Source organism: Abramis brama, assembly GCF_963993115.1.
Source record: "Abramis brama genome assembly, chromosome: 10".
Lineage (NCBI taxonomy): Eukaryota > Metazoa > Chordata > Actinopteri > Cypriniformes > Leuciscidae > Abramis > Abramis brama.
Window position 1 is genome coordinate 10253864 of NC_139972.1, and position 22524 is coordinate 10276387.

Genomic DNA, 22524 nt, shown 5'->3' on the forward strand with positions numbered 1-22524 from the left:
TTTCTGTCAAACACAGCACATCTAGATTATCTATAATCATATCATTAACAATAAGTGCTTTTGAAGTAAGGGAATGAATATTCAGCAACCCGAGCTTTATCATTTGTTCATCTGTATTATATCTGTTTTTGTTTGTTGAACATCAATTAAATTATTACCCTTTAATGGGTTTGGGATTTTTTTGTATTTCCTAATTCGGGGAACAGACACAGTCTCTATATGAATACATCTAGGTGAAATAGTCTCTATGTGATGGGATTTATCTGACCTCAGTGACGTGAGACAGCTAGCAGACGGTCGGTTTAGCCAGTCTGTCTGCTTCATAACCTGAGCCCCAATTCATGCTTGAGCTCTAAGACTATGTGCAATATTACCAATATTACTAGAGAGAAGAGCAGCACCATCCCAGGAGGGATGAATACTATCTCTTCTCAACAGGTCAGGTCTGCCTCAAAAACCTTTCCAATTGTCTATGAATTCTATATTATTTTGCGGACACCATTAGACAGCTGTTCTGAATGGCTCCACTGGAGGCAAGATGTAGCGAACCCAAGTGCAACTTTAATTATCAAACATAAAACAAAGGCTGAAAACTGGAAACTCAAAACAAGAACAAAAACCTGGACAAGAAACATTCACAACTAGAAACATTCATACAATACTAGAAACATTCATACAATACTAGAAACTAGTGATGTGACGTTCGGCACCTAGGCTTCGAAGCTTGTATCAAAAAAAACAAAATGTCACACATCGAAGCAGTGTATTGGAGTTTGATTCATTTTGCCATAACCACGTGATCTGTGACGTGACGTCCGAAGCTCCGTTTCCACACACAGTCACGTGACTGCTTCATGTTCAGATTCAAAAATAGCGTGAACCCCTTGAACAGGTTTCGAGTGTCATTTGAGACTTAGCCCTCACACTGTTCCTTAATAAAAAAAACTTTAGTTTATTAAATTACCCACAAAATAAGATGTCAGCTCCCCAGTTCACAAGCACTTCACCATTCCACACAATTTTCTTTTATTTTGATTATATATGCCTACATGAGCCTTGCCTATGAACTCGTAGGATTAGGACTGAGGCTAAAGTTTATGTGAATAAGGCTGCATTTGTAGATCAAAGTAGATTCATAAGAATTGTTTCTGTACAAGGGAATTAATCCCATTTATTATTATTTTTTTCCATAAATTAATTCATACAGTTGTTTGTTCATACATTGTATAAGAACTACATCAACACATGAATTATGAGGATTAATTGTATTGCTTTGTGGTTTACAGAGCACAAAGTGATTTATTAAATGAGAGAAGAAGAAAAAAATGGTCTTCTGGGACAGAAAGGTAGCTTTTCCACCTTTTGACCACAAGATGTCGCTTCGAGTAATGAACCATTTTACGAAACAGTCGAGGGGGAAAGCCCCAGTGCTTCACAAAGCTTCATTTCACCATCACTACTAGAAACATTCATACAATACTAGAAACATACTAGACAAAGACACAGGGCAAACATGAGGGCTTAAATACACAACACTAATGACTAGACAAGGGACACCTGTGAACAGTGAAACAATGAACCAATGACAACATGACACATCAGACAAGGGAACACATGGCAGGGTCACATGACTTGAACAAGGGATCATGACATACATGAAACAGGAACAAGGAACACAACCCACAACGTGAAAACAGCCAGCCATTGAGTGAGGACAATCTACTAAGTATGTCATCACTCATCAAATTACTGTGCCTGGCATCGTACTTGCGAGTTCACACACCTCTTTAACGTTAATTTTGGTCATCTCCGACTGGCGAAGTCAAACATCATTAGTGCCGACATGAATATTAATCTTAGAGAATTTACGATTCGCATTAGCCAGCACTTTTAAATTTGCCTTGATGTCAGGCGCTCTGGCTCCCGGCAAACATGTGACTATGGTGGCTGGTGTCTCTATTTTCATTTTCCGTGTAATAGAATCGCCAGTAACTAGGGCACATTCAACAGGATTCCCAGTGGGTGTTTCACTGAGTGGGGAGAACCTGTTTAATGTTGTTATCGGAACGGAAGAGCGGTGTTTTGTCCCGGGACTACAGCATCTCACGGTCACCCAGTTGCTCTGCTGCTCGAGCTCTACAGCCGGAACTGGACAATGTACAGAGTTCACTAAGCTAGTCGCATCCAAAGCAGTATCTAAAGCCCTTGCACTCTTACTATCCTCGATTAAAGTTTGGATGCGTGTCTCTAGTTCTGAAATCTTCTCCATCAGCCTGATGATCTCCCTGCATTTGTCATATGTAAATCCTTTGCTGACAGAGAAGCCTGTGCTATACATGTGACACGAAGTGCAAGTGACAATAAGAGGAGAAGATGACATGACTCACCTTGTTTGTTGACTGATCCTTCTCACCACAGTTGTTTGATGGATTCACAAAATAAATAAATAAAGACAGCAGGCACGGATGGCGCGAGAAAAAATAAATACATTTAGATTGAAGCTAGCGATGTCAGGTTAATGAGTGATGTTGAGTAAGTTATATTTAGCAATATAAACAACAAGGAATTATAGTAAATAAAGATTCAAAACAGAAAGCTATACAGAGCATACAGACGCAAACCACTCAGCAGCAATAAAGTGTATTTTAATTGTGTATACAAATTCATTACGAGTTTCTTTGAAACATACAAGCAATTTCCCATAAGTGTATTAAATCCGAATAAAACGTGTATGCTCAGCATTGACTTGTTCCATATACTACAAATTGAACACTTCAGTAACAAATGCACATTAATAAACAAATATTACTTAGCTATACATTGCATACCCTTTATTTAAAAATGTTAACAATGCAACATCAACATCTTTCCACATACACCTATTTGGGAATCACTAGTCTCCAAGTACTAATTGATAGGTATAGTCCATCCAAAAATGAAAATTATGTCATCATTTACTTACCCGTTCAAAACCAGTATGACTTCTTTTCTTCTGTGGAACACAAAAGAAGATATTCTGAAGAGCATTGGGAACTGCCATGGAGCCGTCTCCATGGCAGCCCTGGAAGTAGAACAGTAGAACCAATATTGGTGCCCATTGACTTCCATTGTATGTGCAAAAAACAAAAAAAAACAAAAAAAAAACACTGACATGTTTTTCAAAATATGTCCCACGAAAGAATGAGTATACATATTTGAAACATCAAATAGGCTACCTCAAGTTTGTCCTTATTGTATTTAGTTAACAGTCAAAAACAGTTTAGAGAATCTAAGAAAAAGAACTACTATACCATACATATTATATTAATAAATATTACACACACACACACACATATATATATGTGTATATAGTACACATATATATAGGCAGTTTTTTGAGAAAAAAAAAATCACAGGACAGGTTAATTACTTTTGGAGGCTGGCTCCATTTATCATCAAAACAAAAATAAATAACAGATTAGGTGGGTGAGGGCGCGGGTGATCCTCTCTCCGATGCGGGACAACAGGTCCTCAAACTGGGCGCGGGACAGGCGGAAGTACCACTTAAAGCGGCTGTCATCCAGACGCAGCTCCTGGAGCAAGTGGTGAAACTCACCAAACTGGGTACGCCTCCGGAGGGTCTGGTGGACCCAAATACGGCGACGATGACCCCTACGCCGCTGTTCTGCTCTCCAGAGCAAATACGAGCGGTGACTCTCTCAATGAATGCTCGATATATATATATATATATTTCTAATATATATCAGAAAATGACAAGTGAACAACGTAACTACAGGAAGTGTGTTCATCCCTGTCCTCGCTACATTCCGAATGGGGATTCACACAATCTGTGTGTTAGTTGTTTGGGAGCAGAGCATGCTCGCTCAGCCCTCGAGGGGGTTGAGTGTGAGCATTGCGAGAGTTTGCCACTTAGAAAGCTTCGCTCCTGGCTGACGCTCTTCGATCAAAACGGCCAGCTCTGTGCTCTGTGCGGGTCCCACGGTTGCCGAGGCAACCCGGTGGCTTCACTCCTGGGGATCACAGATGGATCTACGGGAGGGGTTTGAGATGGCTTCGGCCCTTTCTCAGCCCTCATCCACTAGTTCTATTGCTCACGTTCGGGATCCGGAAGCCCGCTCCGTGGCTTCTTCCGCCTCGAACGAGGGCTACTGATTTGTCTCTCAGCGCTACCAAGGAGATGGTACCACAATCGGCCGCTCCATGGCAGCCCTGGCAGCGACGAAGATAGTAATCAGCATACTATCATCTAAAAAATATTGCAAGAATTAGATGCTTTGTTTCCAGACAAGACTTAGAGAAACTTGTTCATGCTTTCATCACCAGCAGGGTGGATTATTGTAATGGACTCCTCACTGGCCTTCCCAAAAAAACCATAAGACAGTTGCAGCTCATACAGAATGCTGCCACCAGGATTCTGAGCAGAACCAGAAAATATGAACATATCACACCAGTCCTCAGGTCTTTACACTGGCTCCCAATTAAATTTAGGATTGATTTTAAAGTATTATTACTAGTATATAAATCATTTAATGGCCTAGGACCTCAATACATTGCAGATATGCTCACTGAATATAAACCCAACAGATCACTCAGATCATTAGGATCATATCAGCTAGAATTACCAAGGGTTCACTCTAAGCATGGCGAGTCTGCTTTTAGCTATTATGCCAGCCGCAGCTGGAACCAGCTTCCAGAGGAGATCAGATGTGCTCCTACTGTAGTCACATTCAAATCCAGACTAAAAACACATCTGTTTAACTATGCATTTAATGAATGAGCACTGTGCAACTGTTCGTCCGACTGTTTGTACTGTACTGTATTTTATTTTTTATTTTTTTTCTAAACTGTTTTAATTATTCTTATTTCTTTTTATTTTAATTTCTTCTATGTAAAGCACTTTGAATTGCCACTGTGTATGAAATGTGCTATATAAATAAACTTGCCTTGCCTTGCCTTGCCTTACCTATAACTGAATCTATCTGGCATCAAAGAAAGAGAGCATTCCTTCTCGTTGCCTCCTGGTTTCTTCGGCGATGCTGTTATCTCTGTCATCGAGAGATTTCAGGAGGCAAAGAAGCAAGCGGCGGCATTTAAAAAATTCATCCCCCGCCAGCAGAAATCTCATGGGGCTGTTGCCAAGGGACAGCCCCAGCCATGCACATCTAGCTCCTCGTACAGACAGAAGCAGATGGAGAGTGTTGCTAATCGAGGGCTCGAGGCAATACTCTCAACCGAAGCCCGCGAGCCAGAAAACGGATTTGAGGACCGTTATTCTGACAAAAGGGGCTTCGGGAAAGAGGTCCTGATGGTCAGATCAGGCCTCTGAGAGCGACCCCTCCGGGGTGGAGCGAATTACACCCGCTCCTCCGTGGAGCCCTCAGGAAATCGATTTGTCAACCCCGCCGCTCACGGCGCTTCGGGGCACAGTGATTTCCGACGAACACAATCCTCGACTTCCGCTCGTCAAGCTAGCGGTCTCCTTCAACAAGACATTTTCACCTGGCTAGACCCAATGTTTAGATCTGTTGTGGTATTTATGCAAATCAGCACATACATAATTAGATTATGCACCGTTTTCCATGTTAACAAACAATTTAAAAAAACTTGTAATACATTTTTTGTTTGTCTTGATGTAAGTAATCAACTCAGTAATTTTCATGTTGATATCTAAAGGTAATTTTTTTTACCCAATTCACGTGAGAAAAAGAATGATAGGCGTATGAATAGGCTATATTTGGGTCTTTTTCGAAACTTTCCCCTAATGGGATTCTTCTGGGCTTTTTTTTCCTTACTCAGGACATATTGAGGATACAAAATCAGTTGAGTTTGCTTCTGATGCAATTTGTTCAACCTTTTTTCATAAAATGACTGGACTATAAAGGAAACGTCTCAGGTTACCCATGTAACCATTGTTCCCTGAGAAGGGAACGAGATGCTGCGTCCCTGTGCCATGCTTCCCGCACACCTGAGAGTGGCTTGCTTCAGCCGATCAGAAGGCTGACAGCAACTGTGACGCCGGCTCCTTTATAGCTTCGCATTCCGCCAGCATGCGTCACGGGATGACGTTGCACCAATCAGGATTGGACTAAGTTGCACATGTGACTTCAGGAGCGTTGACGCTGAAGGGATTCCCCAAAGTGTCGTAATTTTGACGCAGCGTCTGAGTGGGTTACATGGGTATCCTGAGATGTTGTCTCAAGGCCACGCTCACAACAGGGGAAATATCATGAATATTCATGTTTACTTCACCCACTGGAACAGTTTTTCACAGGAACTGAAAGTCACATAAACCACACAAAAAAATAAATAAATAAATAAATAAATAAGCCACGCGAAATCCGATCAGAACAGATTTTTAGAAATGCAATTTGAATAGGGATTTAAATCACATATGGCGGTAGCTTGAAATGGGTTTTAACTGTTCTCATTGCAGATTAATTAAACGTACCCCCATTCAAGTGTTGATAAAAAGGGTGCATGAAACTATAATCAAATGTATTAAAATGCAAAGAGTTAAAGTACAGTTAAATGTACATACCTAATTTACATACATATCTAATTTACAACATACACATTTTATGATGGATATATTATCAGGGACCCCCAAGCTCCCAAAAAATGGGGTGAAAGATTTTTTTTCCCCAAAAAACAAAAAGTCATGCCATACAGAAAACGTACAAGTATACTTACGGTATAAAACTACTAAACTAGTAGTTTACTAATAGTATACTTCAAAGTGCACTTTCATAAACTAAAAAAGACACTACTAGTATTAAAATAGTAAACTATTAGTATACTTTTAAGTTCACTTGTAGTACATATGCAGTAAAAATGAGAAATGTAGTTGTGAACTAGTTTACTACTGTTATTTACAGTACACTTAAACGTATACTTTTATATAATAAAAAGTGGGCCAATTTAGTCCCAAGCAGTATTGAAATAGTACACTTACAAGTATACTACTAGTACATTGATATTAGTATACTTACTACATAAAGTATACTTAAAATATACCTTAACTTTCCTTAAGTATAGGCTACTTCATAAAATTAACTTGAAGTATACTTCTTTTTCGTAAGGGTTCACTCACCATCCAACCTTCTTTTTTTTGTCAAGATATTCCTGCACTTAAACGTTTTAACTGTTCTCATTGCAGATTAAACAAACTCTATCCGAATGTTTGACGTTCTCAGAGAGACATCTTGGGGAAGGACATCTGTTAGATGGAGAATGTGAGCAACAACTGGGTGTCTGGCATGCCTCTGACAAATACAAATTATCAAGGATCTTTGCAACTGGTCATGTGAATTAAAAAACAAAACAAAACTACTAATGAAATGTAACCTGTACAATTGACCTCTCAGGCCAAGTTTCTTTATCTAGAATTTATTTATGAAGATGAATGTGTATTTTTGCTCAATTATCAATTTTCTCAATATGATTCAATGCCATGATGTAATTTTGAGAGACATTACAGTATAGCCTTCATTATGTTTTTAGTTTTGAATAACATATGTCAAATTAATAATTGTTTCAGAATTTCTAAATATTCTTCCTAGAAAACATATTGTAAAATTGGCCCCAGGTTTCCATAAAAATGTATCAAATCTTTATTTTTAGATAAACTTTTGGCACTGAATTTGAGAGGTTCAATATACCTAATCTCGAAAAGATCTGTAAGCAGATGTCCTGCAGTGTAACACTGTTATTTAGTTGTTTCTTGAAGGTCAAACTGTTGGCTGGCTTTCAAGCTAAAAAATGGCATCTCAGTTTCATGTGCTGAATGACAATGTCTGATACTCTGTACACAGTATTGTGGAATTTTTTTTTAATTAGTCAAACTAACATTTCTTTTTCTTGCAGGATTAGCATTTATATGCTTTTGTAAACTAAATGTCCCCAACACAAGCCGAAGTGTGTCTGAATCATATCTGAATATAAGAAAAGGGGGAAACAAAACTAGACAGATGTGTAACTATATAACCTCATGAATTTGAGTAAAAAGGTGAAGTAAAGATCAAGAAATCCAGATTTGCTTTTACCTATAAGTAACAGAAGGACTAACTGAATTATAAATATAAATATAAAGAACCAGTCATATTGGAAAAAAAGTATGTAATGAATCATGTCACCTTTGCCATGCCATCTTATTCTATAAAAAATGTTATGAGGTAAAGGTAATGTCTGGAGTCTGTCTGGTTAGTGGAACACTAGAGATCTTATTCCGTGATAGTGATAGTGTTCATATGGGACGAGACGTTGTCCGACCCAGTCATCGATTAGGAGACAACCTAAAGGATATATTTGTCGATCAGGATATGTTTAGGGGCGTTGATTAGGAGACGTCCCAGATAAACTCAAAAGTCAGCTGCATGGGGAATTTGCACCACAAATTTGAACTCCATATTTTCCCTTTCAAATGCTTCTAAATTAAATAAAAGGGTTTAACTGAATTTTGGATTAAGTAAAATTATTGAAGAAAACTGGTGATCACATTTCATACTAATGTTTTCCCTTGGCTACCCCCACATTGGTTTATGCATGTTCTCCCCACAGATAAGGATGTGCGTGAGATGACGTGTGTGAACACACTTGGTTCATACCACTGTAATTGCAGCGAGGGGTTCCAAATACATGCTGATGCTCACAAATGCATAGGTAAGATCTTTCAGACATGCATGCTTGCACACACACGAATAATGGAGAAGTCTCTCTCTCTTATTATATATATACTCCCCATTGTAAGTGTGAACTCGTAAATGGTAAGTTTTAGTATTAAAACTAAGTATTGGGTCAAGTGTTGATGAAAACACTTCAAATGTCTGAAGTAGTGAGTTTAGCTATAGGGGTGCAGAGCCAGTGGTTGTACTGTAGGCAAACACCTGTGCCTTGAATTTGATGTGAGCAGCTGGTGGAACAACCAGTGGAAATTGATGAAGAGATGTGTGACATCCGCTTTCTTCGGCTCGTTAAAGACCACTCTTGCCGCAGCATTCTGGATCAGTTGCAGAGGTTTGACAGTGCATTCTGGAAGTTAATGTTATATTGCCTAATATTGTATAAGGCAAAGCTGCTGGACCGGGCAGTTCTAGCAATGTGGTCTGTGATTTTTAACTGATCATCGATCACAACTCCCAGTTTCCTGGCTGTCCTGGATGGAGATATGGTTGACGAACCCAGGTGAATGTAGTGATGGCAATTTCAAAACATGCTTCATGAAGAATTGAAACCTTTACGAATCTTTTGTTCCAAATCAATAGTTCAGAGCGTGTATCAAACTGCCAGAGTCACATTGTTTCAGTAAAGGAGGCTTCATTACGTCATAACTGTTTCGAAACGTTTCGACACACTTCAAAATTTCAATGGTTCACCGCTGGGGGTGATTATCTCTGTAAACTCATGAATCATGAGGAGTCACTGAGAACCAATGAACATGTGTCTGTGGGTTTTACCTGATCTCTAATCAGTTTTATACATTTGCAGACGTTTTAATTAGACATTATTATAATGGTAGTTAATAGTATCTTATTGGCCTGTTTAGCTGAGCCATTCATAGAAAAAAAAAAAAAAACACCTGACCATTGATAAAAGAACATATAGACACTTGATACTCTTATTAGATTATTAGATAATTGCATTTGAAAGATTTTACTTTCAATAAAAAAATTTCTATTGATTTGTAAAAGGTGTTTTATGCATGTTTGGCCGGGTTTGTGTTGTATTTACACTGTTCTGGCCACTAGTGGAGACGGGTGTCGGATTGTTTCGAAGCCTCGACACAATACGGCACATTTGCTTCAAATGTTTCAGTGTTCCACGAAGCGTCGATCTGCCCACCACTAGCTGAATGTAGAGGTTTTGATGAAGTGTTGAGTTGGCTGAGACCATAAGCAGTTCTACTGCTGATTTTATTACAAAAACAGCAACGTTATCACCTCGTTGCTAAGAAATAATGTAGCTTTATAAATGTCTACAGTTATTGTAACAGTTTCATTATGCTTGTTCTTCATTTGGTTTTTGTTCACAGTCTCCCTGCCAGAGGTTGTCAATTTGTCCCCATGGTTACTGATTTGATTAGTCATTGTTTTCAGCTGTTGACTAATTAGTTCTCTTAGTTTTCTCCCAGAATATATTTACCTGTTTCATTCTTCTGTTGTCGGTTCTCGTTAATTGCTAACACTGAGTTTGGTTATGTGAGTCTTCTGTTAAATAAAGTCTTTTTATGTCAGTCTTCTTCATCTTGCTCTTTCTCACACCACGCTTAGCAAAGCGTGACAGTTATATTTAGACAAAATAAAATGTGAATAACTAACTATTATCAGTTGTATTACATTTATCAGGTTAAGGCAGACAATGATTAATTTGTTCTATATGTGTGTGTATCTATGCATGTTCTCCGCACAGATAAGAATGAGTGTGAGGAGCTAAATGGTGGTTGCCAGCAGATGTGTGTGAACACACTTGGTTCATACCACTGTAATTGCAGCGAGGGGTTCCAAATACATGCTGATGCTCGTACATGCGTAGGTAAGATCTTTCAGACACGCATGCTTGCTTACAAACACACACACGTATCATGAAGACGTCTCTCTCTGTCTTGAGTGGCATCTTTGTATCACTTGTAGTGATGCATTATGGTAAGGTCTGTTAAATCTGCTAGCTCAATCTGCTGATGTTATCACTCTAAAGCCCAAAGTATATTTAGTTTTTTACGCTTATGCTAGTACAGTCGAACGCACAGCCTTTCAAACTATACTCCATTTGATAGCGTGCGAGAACGCAGGTGGTCGACACGTGCACTCTAGAAAGTGTCATCTTTGTCCAGTGTCTGCGCTATTTTTCTCCAGAAGTTATGACGAATAAAAATGTCTTTGCATTATTTTAAACTAAAGTTGCGGCTATGTCATAAATTATGTTTTATTAACAAAGTTTGGGAGGAACATGTTCAAATGATCTATCCAATTATCACATCATTCCAACCAGCAGTTAACAATCAGGAATCAACATGTCAACCTAATCAGCATGAGTGGAGGCATACTGTATATGCGCAGTCGACTCACCTATGTTCCTCAACAGTTTTCAGGATCCCTCCACCACCCCATCTCCTCACATTCACCTGGTTACTTTCCTAACCAGAAATACGGGGGGAGTACTCTGGGTTGGGGCAAAAATACAGAGCTCTGAGTCCTCTCCTCGGACAGCACGCCAAATACGCATACTACTTTACTCTTTCTGATTATTTGTAAGTGTGAACCCCCCTCACAAGTGCTTGTCTATGTAAGCGTCTGTTGTTGTTGCAGTTTCTATTATTTTGTCGTTACGTCTCTTTTCATTCCCTTTTGAAAGGGAACTCGCACTGCGCTTATGGGGAACGCCTAAGTGTGAATGGTATCTGAAGCAACTGTCAAATCACGGCAATCATATTGGCCAGGGACAGGCTGTAACATCATACTAGTATGACCAGGAAGTGTATAAGGGGCGCCTAGAGAACATGTCATCCTCTTTTAATCTTCAGGGACTGTTTGAGTTTGAAATGAATATCTGAGAATTGTTTCAAGCAGTGTGCCGACCCATGTCTGAGGTTTCTGACGCCTGGAGACACACATGACTTGTGCATTCATTGTCTGGGCGAAGAGCACGCATGCTCAGTTCTCGAGGGAGCTATTTGCGTGCACTGTGTTCACTTTAAGGACGCTCTGCTCTCGTTTGCCCATCTTCTCGAGGGAAAAGGGACAACATCTGTGTCCAGCTATCTCACGGGTGGGTGGGCATCGACCTACAGAGTTTTGTTCCAACCCTGCTTCAACACACACACACCTGCAGTTTTCAAATTAGCAAGAGAACGAAACACATCAACTGTAGTGAATAGCTCGGCCTCCTCTCAATTGGAGAGTTATTTTACTAAAGCCGCTACTCATCTGAGCTCCAGATATTTGATATGGCAAGCATTCAGCCCTCTTAGGATGGACTAAGAGACAATCGTGGTCATATGTTGGACTTAATATAGTCTTTTGGACTCTCAATAACTGATACTGAAGTGATTGAACTACCCATCTCTGATCATTTTCCTATCATATTTAAAATTGCTCTTCCAGCTATGCCTTACATAACTGTCTCTGATTTAAAACAGGTTCGAGTGTATTCACCGCGATTTTGCGAGGCTTTCACTGAACGTTATTATGAAATCACTTCCTCAGTGTCCTATGAATCTTCATTATTAGATCTAGATGTTGAGCAACATCTTGAGTCCTTAAACATTGTATGGTTGGAGATTTTAAATGCTGTTGCACCCTATAGGTTGCTAAAGCCGAAACGTAAAGCTGAGCCTTGGTTAGATCAAAATATTCGCTCCCTGAGACAACTATGTAGGAAAGCAGAAAGAAAATGGAAGAAAGACAAGCTTCAAGTATCCTTTACCATTCTTAAAGAATGTTTATGGACATATCAGAATGCAGTTAAGAAGGCCAAGTCTCTTTATTTTTCTAATCTAATCGAGGAGCATCATCAAATTCCTAGAGTTCTTTTTTCGATTATCAATTCAGTATTACATCCCCCTGTACAGACTTTCCGTAATACTTCTAAAGCATTATGTGAAAATTTTCTAAATTATTTCGAGACTAAAATTATAAACCTAAGAGTTCAAATACCAGATACCAGTGATGATAATTCGACCTCAATGACTCCATTGGCTTCTTGGAATATTTTTAATTCTATTTCCTTAGACTCATTAAAGGAAATAGTTTTAAAACTAAAAACCTCTTTTAGTCCTCTTGACACTATGCACCCCCGCTATCTGAAGTTATTAATTGATATTGTAGGACCAGGCCTTGTAACTTTACTTAATAAATGTTTGCAGTCAGGGATTATCCCGGATAGCTTAAAAAGAGCCACAGTGACTCCAGTGCTAAAAAAACCCACACTTGATACATCTATCTTAGCAAATTTTCGCCCCGTGTCTGTCCTTCCGTTTATTTCGAAGGTGATGGAAAAAATTGTCTTTCTGCAACTTCAGTCCTTCTTATCCACAAATCGTATATATGAGATCTTTCAATCAGGTTTCAAATCTTTACATAGTACTGAAACAGCCCTTGTTAGAGTCCTAAATGACATCTTAATGATTACTGACTCGGGAGCTTCTGTTGTTTTAATCATGCTGGACTTGTCTTCAGCTTTTGATACTGTCGATCACGGAATCCTCATCTCTCGACTGGAGTCCTATGTGGGTTTAGGCGGGGCAGTGTTAAAATGGTTTAAATCTTTTCTAACAAACAGAACTTTTTCTGTTAAAATTGGAAATTTTACTTCTTCGTTACGCAAGTTATCCTGTGGTGTACCACAGGGATCTGTTCTTGCTCCCACTCTGTTTTCCTTATATTTACTTCCTTTGGGATCCATCTTCAGGAAACACAATGTAGCCTTCCATTGTTACGCTGATGACATGCAAATTTATCTGCCTTTGACCAGCGGTAATGTGAATGCTGTTAGTAACTTATCAGCATGTCTGAATGATGTAAAGGCATGGTTCTCTAAAAACTTTCTTTTTCTGAACTCGGATAAATCGGAAGCTATTGTTTTTTGCCCCTCCGAACAAAGAAGACAATATTTACCTAACCTTGATCTTTTAAATTTTACTATTTTAGCTAAGGTTCGTAATTTAGGTGTGGTAATTGATGACAACTTACAATTTGATAAGCAAATTGCCTCGGTAGTGGGCTCTAGTTTTTTTCATCTGCGCTCTTTTTCTAAAATTAAATCTTTTCTTTCTAATGCTTCTCTAGAAATTGCTATTCATGCCTTTATAACATCTAGGCTAGATTATTGCAACTCTCTTTATTATGGCATTTCTAAGAATCAAATTTCAAGACTACAAGTTGTTCAGAATGCAGCAGCACGTTTTTTGAAAGGAGGCAAACAATTTGATCATGTGACACCGCTTTTGAGATCCCTTCACTGGTTACCGGTTCAATATAGAATCGAATACAAAATTTTACTGTTAGTCTACAAATCCTTACATAATCTTGCACCATCTTATTTATCGGATTTACTCCACCCTTATATTCCTAACCGAGAACTGAGATCAGGAAACAAATTCCTCCTTCGTATTCCGAAAACTCGCTTGAAAAAGAGGGGAAATAGAGCTTTCGAAGTGGTGGGCCCCACTCTATGGAATAATCTTCCCACTCAACTTAAAATGGCTTCCACGTTATCTGAATTTAAATCAGCGCTAAAAACATATCTGTTTAGATTAGCTTTTAATGTGTAATTTACTTATTTGCCATATTTGACTGTTGATAGTGATGTTGTTGGTTCTTTATGTATCTTGTCGTGATTATTGTACAGCACTTTGGTCGGCCAAAAACTGGAAGTAAATGTGCTTTAGAAATAAACAAACTTGAACTTGAACTTGAACTTGACTTGATATCATTCTGTTTGAGTGAGTGGGCTTCCTGCAGGAAGGGTTGGAGCAAAGGCTGTCTCCCTCCACCCACAAAGTGTATACGGCTGCTATTTTTGCATATTACGACCCCATAGGAGGCAAGTCAGTTGGGAAGCCCAACCTGGTCGTCAGGTTTCTTAGGGGGGCGAGATGGTTAATTCCTCCTTCACCTCCCTCCATACCCTCTTGGGACCTCACTCTGGGGCTTAGAGTTCAGAGTACTTCAGAGTGTTCCATTAGAGCCTTTGCAGTCAGTAGATCTAAAGATTCTGTCTATGAAGACATTTCTGCTGTGTGGACACCCAAGTGGAACTGAGACCCCTGCCTGGTTATTTTGCCCAAGATTCCCACCACTCCTTTCAGGGACCAGGTGGTGAACCTGCTAGAGATGCCCCCAGAGGAGGCAGACCCAGCCCTAGATTTGCTGTGTCCTGTACGTACTCTGCGACGGTACGTGGACCAAACACAAAGCTTCAGGACCTCAGACCAGCTCTTTGTCTGTTACGGAGGCCAGCAGAAGGGAAAGGCTGTCTCGAAGCAGAGTATGGCCCACTGGATAGTGGATACTATCGCCTTGGCTTATCAAGCACAAGGCGTGCCTTGCCAACTCAGGTTCCGATCCCACTCTACAAGAAGTGTTGCATCCTCCTAGGCATTGGTGTGTGGCACCTTGCAAATAGATGTTTGTAGAGCTGTGGGCTGGGTGACACCTAACACGTTTGCTAGATTCCATAGCCTGCGTGTCAAGCCGGTGTCCTCCTGTGTTCGCACCTCAAAAGGGTAGAGGCATCGAGAGGCCCCAGCTGTATATCGGATTGCTGGGCCTAACTGCGCTTATTCTCCAGAGAGTTCCCGCTTGGGTAAACCCTGTCGAGGCCTCCGTCACCGTTGGCAGTCGGGTGTGGCAGAGCATCTGGCGCCAGGCCTATTTCAGTTGTATCCATAAAAAACGGTACTAGGCTGGGTGCCCATATGTGTGACCCAGAGTGGATCCCATATGTGTATTCTTCCACGGTATAGCTCCTAAATGGAAACCCTTGTCTATCCCTTGAGGAAGCCCCTCTTGTGAGGCTGGAGCCGCCCCCGAAACATTCCATATGTAGTTCGGCCCTACGGAGTCCATATGTAAAACTCCATGTAACTCACAGTGGGTAGGATGTACCCAGCTGGGCTGCCGGGTCACCGTCTTGGCTCCTCAGCAAAAACCTGAAGATGCAATGCATCTGCTGCTCATTATATACCTGCGCTGTGAGGCAGAGCAGCTGATGCAAATATTGCATGCCAATGTGCATTGGCTCGTTAGTTACACTCAAAGTAGATTGGCCTCTCTAGCGAGATTTCTATTCGTCAGTCACCGACATGGCATCTCCTTCAGGGAATGAGGGTTACAAAGGTAAGCGAGACGTTCTACAGCTTGTTTTATTACAAAAACAGCAATGTTATCACCAAGTTGCTGAGAAACAATGTAGCCTTCTAAATCTCTACAGTCATATTTAGACGAAGGTCAAAATAAAATATAAATAACAAAATATTATCATTTGTATTAAATTTATCAGGTTAAGGCAGATGATGAATCATTTGTTCTTTATGTGTGTGTATTTATGCATGTTGTCCCCACAGTTAAGGATGAGTGTGAGTGCCACTGTGAGTGCAACAAGGGGTTCCGCATGCATTCTGATGCTCGCGTATGCATAGGTAAGATCTTTAAGACATGCATGCATGCTTACAAACACACACACACACACACACACACACACACACACACACACACACACACACACACACACACACACACACACACACACACACATATATCATGGCGAAGTCTCTCTCTGTCTTGAGTGGCATCTTTGTATCACTTGTAGTGATGCATTCTGGGAAGCTCTGCTCTAGAAAGTTTCATCTTTGTCCATGGCGTAGCCAGCTATGAGGTCACCGAGGTCTTGATCTCTGTATTTTTCCGAGGTGTATATAATTTTGGTTTTAATAAGGTTGTGAAATAATTACATACGATTAACTCTACTTTAGTGCTGCAAGAATATTGCACAGCACCAATATCTTCTCATCTAAACTGCCTCAGCGGTTTGTCACCGCTCGTCGTCAATGTCAAAATATTTGAGATGACCAATCAAATCAAAGTAGACAGGCTTAATGTTCAGAGAAGCTGCTGAGCACGAATTCCAGCACAGCTTGATGCTTCAGTTAACGGTCATAATGTGCAAGATAAGATACAAACATTTCATTTTTGACCGCTCTTTTAAAACTACCAACAAAAATATTTACGGATGCAAACTAGTAAAGTTTTTTTCTAATTTCACCATTTTGAATTTAAATTATTCCTATATAATTTATGTGATTCATATAATCTAATAATTAGTAACCAATGTGAGGGGACAAGAAACATTAACGAAGCCGTTTTCATCATATTAGGTTAATACTGAAATTGCACATATTTTGAATGAATTTTAATAAATGTAGTTACCTAGCTTTCCTGGTAGCCTTCAGTAAATTAACTTGTCTAAGAAAATGATTCGTAAAACATATAAATATCATTTTACCCATATTTACTTTCTACACTGACAAAAAAGAAATGTAGATGAGGAGAAAGCAGGTATTGACAAATATCTACTGCCCACTGACATGGTTTTAAAGCTAATGTGATCTCTTTTTTAACCTTCAAATGTCTTAAAATGTACAAATGTAGATCAGAGAAATCAAAACTTTCTCTGGGGAGCATGCCCCTCAACCTCTAGATCAAGTTTGGGACCTCAGTGATTATAAAACCCTTATTATATAACACTAAAAAAGACAAAAAAAAGTGTTTGTATTTATATATATATATATATATATATATATATATATATATATATATATATATATATATATTATACTCTGTTGAATACTTGATTCTGATTGGTTAATCACGCCATCCAGTGGTATGTAATTCCTGGATAACAACCGCTGAAGCTTTGCGTTTAAAGACTCAATAAAATATTTTGTGTCTAATTATTTATGTATGTGACAAGTAGCTATGTAATAAGTGAGGTAATGTACATCCAGCTGGTTGTTATCTCAGAATAAACCTCCTTCAGGCTGATGCAAGGGTCATCACTCTGTCTGGGGTTTATTCTGAGATAACAACTGGTAGATGTACATTATCAGCGAAGAGAGGGAAGATTAGCCAATTAGCTGGGTGATCCACACTCACTGGGGGAAGTCAATCATTCTCTAGGTAAAGAAAAGACATAGAGATGCACAATGTGAGTGATTTCTGCCTATCCTATCTCCAGGATTTGCGCACAACAGCAAACAATCTCACAGCAATTAAAAAAATAAATAAATAACGCAGTCCCACAGTCCTCTGTCAGATGAGATGTTGCCAGGCTAAATGTCAGTAAAACTCAGAAAAACTTTCCTGGCGTGTCAGCCGTGTGCTAGCGGCGCGCACTCTTCAATATCATGCGCAAATGCGGCGCGCCCTGTAGCCTATCATTCAAAATAAAGTACAAGTATCATCGTGTTCTGTCATCTATTAAGAATTGAAATAACCAAAAGGGAGATTAAAGCTGCGTCAAAACTCTATGTTGGGGATTTTGTATTCCTTTGTAGGCTACATAGCCTAAATGTTACACACTTTGGCGTAGCCCTACTCATTTTTCATTATTAATATTCTAACATTTTATCAATATTGCAAAGTCATCAAAACTGACCCGGGTCATAAAAAAAAATTATTTTGTGACCAAAAATGTGAATCGTTCATGACATTCTTTTAACTATAAGCAACCCGATTTTTCCAGATCTGTTATTTTATTGCCTTTGTATAATGAGCTTGTCTTTGTTTTAAATTTTATTGTATTTTTATTGTGAGTGTGAACTGCTGCGCAATTTAGTAGTAATTTAGTAATTTAGTCAGCTTGATTAACATTATTACAATGTATTCCTATTTAACACAAATGTTCTTTGGTAATTACAAAAACTATAAGCAAAATTCATAAGTATAAATATATATTTATAAAATGTATAAGTATAGTGGACCCCAAATGTGTTCAAATATTTCATCAGTATCAGCCTTTTCACCGTTTGTATCACTCCGCTTGTCTGTGTTTGCGCAACTTGCATCACTAAGCCAGTAGGGGGCGACAAGTGACTGTCTTTATGAGTGAACAATTTAACTTTAAATGAAGTGATTAATGCCAAAAACACTGATTTACTCAAGAAAGAAACAAGTTGCTGAAACCAATCTTTAATGCTAATATATAAATTGCTCATTTGCTTCTGGACACAAAAAGATTGCACTGGTGTTTGATTGAGGTCAACAATAAGCAGAACCCTTCTGCATTTCCATTTTGTAGTGTGGATCATTCATTTCAACATTTATCCTCATTCTCATGTTTAAGAATCTGTTATCTGCTTGACAAATAATTTATGCTACTGCCCACTGACATGCTTTTAAAGCCATTGTTATCCAATTTTTTTGGACTTCAAACACCTTAAAATGCACATATGTCAAAATCTTCTCGGGGGAGCATGCCCCCGAACCCCCATATCTACATCACATTTGAATGCACGTTTTTTTTTTACAAAAACAGCAAAGTTATCACCTTGTTGCTGAGAAATAATTTAGCTTTCAGTAGGGAAGTGGTTTTATTTCTACAATTCATGGGGCACTGGTAGGCTGAAAACAAGTTATGTTCCTGCACTGTAATGAATTGCTGTAAAAATTACAGCATTATTTTACAGCAGCTGGCTGTTTTCTAATAATACAGCATATTGCTGTAAACTGCAATGCATTCTGGGGTCGCTAGGCGGTTTAATTCAAAATACAGAATATTGCTGTAAATTTCAAATCTTCAGAGGCATTTGTGATTGTCAACGGTCGTGTCGTCGACTTTCGGGTAGCGCAAGAGGAGTGCTTCACAACTCTGTGGTAACTTGGTAAGTGACTTATTATTTCAGTTTCTTATTTTTCATGTTTGGTAACTCGTAGACTATGAAGGTAACGTTATATTCGTGGTTCATATTGGTAACCCCGGATCACACATCCTCCGACCGCGGGGTGCGAAGGAGACTTGCGCCGGGCTTCAGCAGCGCGGACACGGTAGTATTTTACACATCTCACCGGCTATGGGCAGAAATTCTATGGGCTCCTGTGTTAAGAATTACATGCTTTGATGACAACTGTCGGTTTTCACACGAGCTTCGTGTTGATTAGCACACTTCGTCGTGATTATTTTATGGTGTAAATCAAATCAAAATCAAGTCATCTGTTAAAATGGGCGCCGAAATGAAAACGCCGTTGCTAAAGCCTTGCATCAGACTCACGGAGGATGATTATAAATGATGCTGTAATAAGTTACCAGGTTTGTTGCACGTTTAATATGCCGGTGTAAAAATCCATAGTTGGCTTACATTTCAGTACGAAATGTGTTTTTTTTTTAGATGTAGCAGCCTCTGTGTGTGAAATTTGCTTATTGTTTGTTTGTAATGCCGTTTTTAACTTTATTTAAAAAAAAGAGTTCCTGCACTCTGAATACTAAATTATAGTTTAAATGTAAAAAAACGAAAAATAAAAATGGTAGTTAAAAATAACTATTGTCACATGTTGTATTGTTTTAGGAGACACAGACAAGTGGGCACTGGAAGGCCAAGTTGTGTTTGTGAGGATGGGCTTTCAGCACAGCTTCCTGTCTGGCCTTCCCATACTGTTCACAGCATATTACATATTCAATCAGGAGGAGGCAGTACCTTGGAGTTCATTCAAAGGTAATGATTGAATTCTTAACAACCTCAGTACCTGCATTTTACACATTTATTCAATATCAGAACTTGCCTTTTCTGTTGAGGCCTTTAAAGGGATAGTTCGGCCAAAAATTATATTAAACCCATGATTTACTCACCCTCAAGCCGTTCGAGATGCATATGTCAATCATTTTTAAGACGAACACATTTTCAGTTATTTTAGAAAATGTGTTAGATCTTTCAGTGGTTATAATGTGAAGTTATGGGGTCCACTCCTTCAAGCCAGTTATTTTCACTTATAAAGTTTTAAATATGTATATTTTTATGACAAAACCGCACGGATTACCCTCAGAAGGCCTTCGTTTATCCCCCTGGAGCCGGATGGGTTACTTTTGTGAAGGATGCATGCACATTTTTGGGACTTGAAGGAGGTGGATCCCATAACTTGACATTATAACCACTGAAAGATCTAAGACATTTTCTAAAATAACTGAAAATGTGTTCGTCTTAAAAATTATATGCATCTCGAACGGCTTGAGGGTGAGTAAATCATGGGTTTAATATCAATTTTGGCCGAACTATCCCTTTAACACAATGTTTCTCAACTCGAGAAGAGCGAATTTTTAGGGCGAATGATTTAGATCATCTTTAACACTAGCAAGCTAATGAGTTAAATCAGGTGTTTTAATTAGTGGACATATAAAACTTCCTGGGAGGTCCTCATGACTGGAGTTGAGAAACACTGCTCTAATATATGGTCCAATTTCAAAAACATGATTACAAGCCTCAAAAACTTAAAACCAATCTTAATTACATATTGTCTGTTTCCTGACCCTTTAGGTGCTTTGTATGTATTAATCCGGAAAGAGGAACAAAGAAATCAAGAGAAAAATTGCCATCTAAAACAACAGGGCAAATGGTACAGAAGAAACAGGTGAACCCACATGTTGCCACTCTGCCCAGCAAAGTGATGGATTAACAGTGGAATTTCTGAAATGTAAGTAGTACACACACACACAGATCTATTTTCCCTTTAATTGTAACCTTTTAATATTCTCTATCTGTTCACACAGCGCGATGTTCCCGGGAAATTGCCAGAATGCCTTCTGTGTGAACGCAAACACGACCTGGGACTGATGCCGGGTTGGGGACCTAGTAACATTGCCGTGTTCAGTCCCGGAACGTGCGCTATGTGAACAAAAGCCGTAATAATGCCGTGTTGTAGTGATGACGCTGAAGCCGGGATTGTTCGCCAGCTGTGAAACGGTATGTAATGCACAAGTTTATGATTGAATCAGAGAAAAAAATGCACAAGCGTGGTTTCTTGAGAGAGAGAGATCGCAGCTCATAAGCAAACTTAAGACGCTGCTGAGACATTACAAGTCACATCGATGTCACGTGTCTTTACGTGTTGTGTGTGAATGCACTCTCTGATTCCGGAAAATCACTGGCAGTGTGAATGAACCAAATCAAATGAACCTGGATCAAATCCCGGGTCACTTTTCCGGAATCTCTGTGTGAAAGGGGCTTAACTGTATCTGTCATCCCTGTATCTGTCTTTGACTGTATCATTATGTTTTGTAATATATCTAATATATATTGTCCTCTTTTTTTCTTTTCAATGTTTCTAGCCACTCTTTGCATCCTGTGATGGAACAGCATTCTGGAGCTGAATTGTTCTCCATTTTTGATCAGAAGTTTGTTGGACTGACTTGGGGCCTTGTTGTTTGGACATGTTTGTCTGGTAATGAAGTGGTGAAAATTCACCCGTCTCTTTTTGTTTTATTATTATGATCATGTTGGTCAACTTGTGGTTTTAAATGTATGTTGTTTGCGTATTTCTTCTTTGTGTGAAGGGCCATGACGGCTAATTTGTTTCAAGTAATTTAAAAATATTTAATTTCATGTCCATTTAAAAAAAAATACAATTTTGTAAATAAAAATGAAATCAAAATAATACAAAATACACTGTTTATGACTTTTTTTCATGCAGATTTTAAAGTTATAAATTTTTACCTGTTTTTCAAGATAAGTATGTTGAATTATTTTTTTGTTTTGTGAAGTAATAGGGGAATTAAGTTGTGCATTATACAACACTTTATGTATTTAAAAACAATTGTTTAAAGCTTATGCAGTTGATAAATAATTTACATTTAAAATTCAGCTGCCAGTCATTAATACTCAAAAATCAGGAAAATATATTGTATACTTCATTTTACAACACTGTTAAAAATTACCTGTAAATTTTACAGTAAAATACTGGCAGCAGGGTTGCCAGCCAATTACTGTATTTTTTACAGTAGCGTTTCTGTAATTTAATTTACAGAATTTTACTGTAATGAGAGAAT

The 22524-nt window shown here is 38.8% G+C and overlaps 1 protein-coding gene and 1 long non-coding RNA gene across 2 annotated transcripts in view; both read left to right on the forward strand.

The window, feature by feature from the left end:
* LOC311090617 (uncharacterized protein) overlaps positions 1-22524 on the forward strand; it is a 38666-nt gene that overhangs the window by 13452 nt on the left and 2690 nt on the right. The window contains exons 4-7 of the mRNA XM_084126028.1: positions 7157-7232; positions 8557-8658; positions 10405-10527; positions 16058-16132. Of these exons, the coding sequence (XP_083982154.1) occupies positions 7157-7232; positions 8557-8658; positions 10405-10527; positions 16058-16132 (376 nt within the window). The remainder of the gene's footprint in view (positions 1-7156; positions 7233-8556; positions 8659-10404; positions 10528-16057; positions 16133-22524) is intronic.
* LOC311090636 lies at positions 18229-22430 on the forward strand. The gene is made up of 5 exons (XR_014607919.1): positions 18229-19364; positions 20054-20200; positions 21017-21173; positions 21250-21442; positions 21808-22430. It is a non-coding gene; the product is annotated as an uncharacterized lncRNA (long non-coding RNA).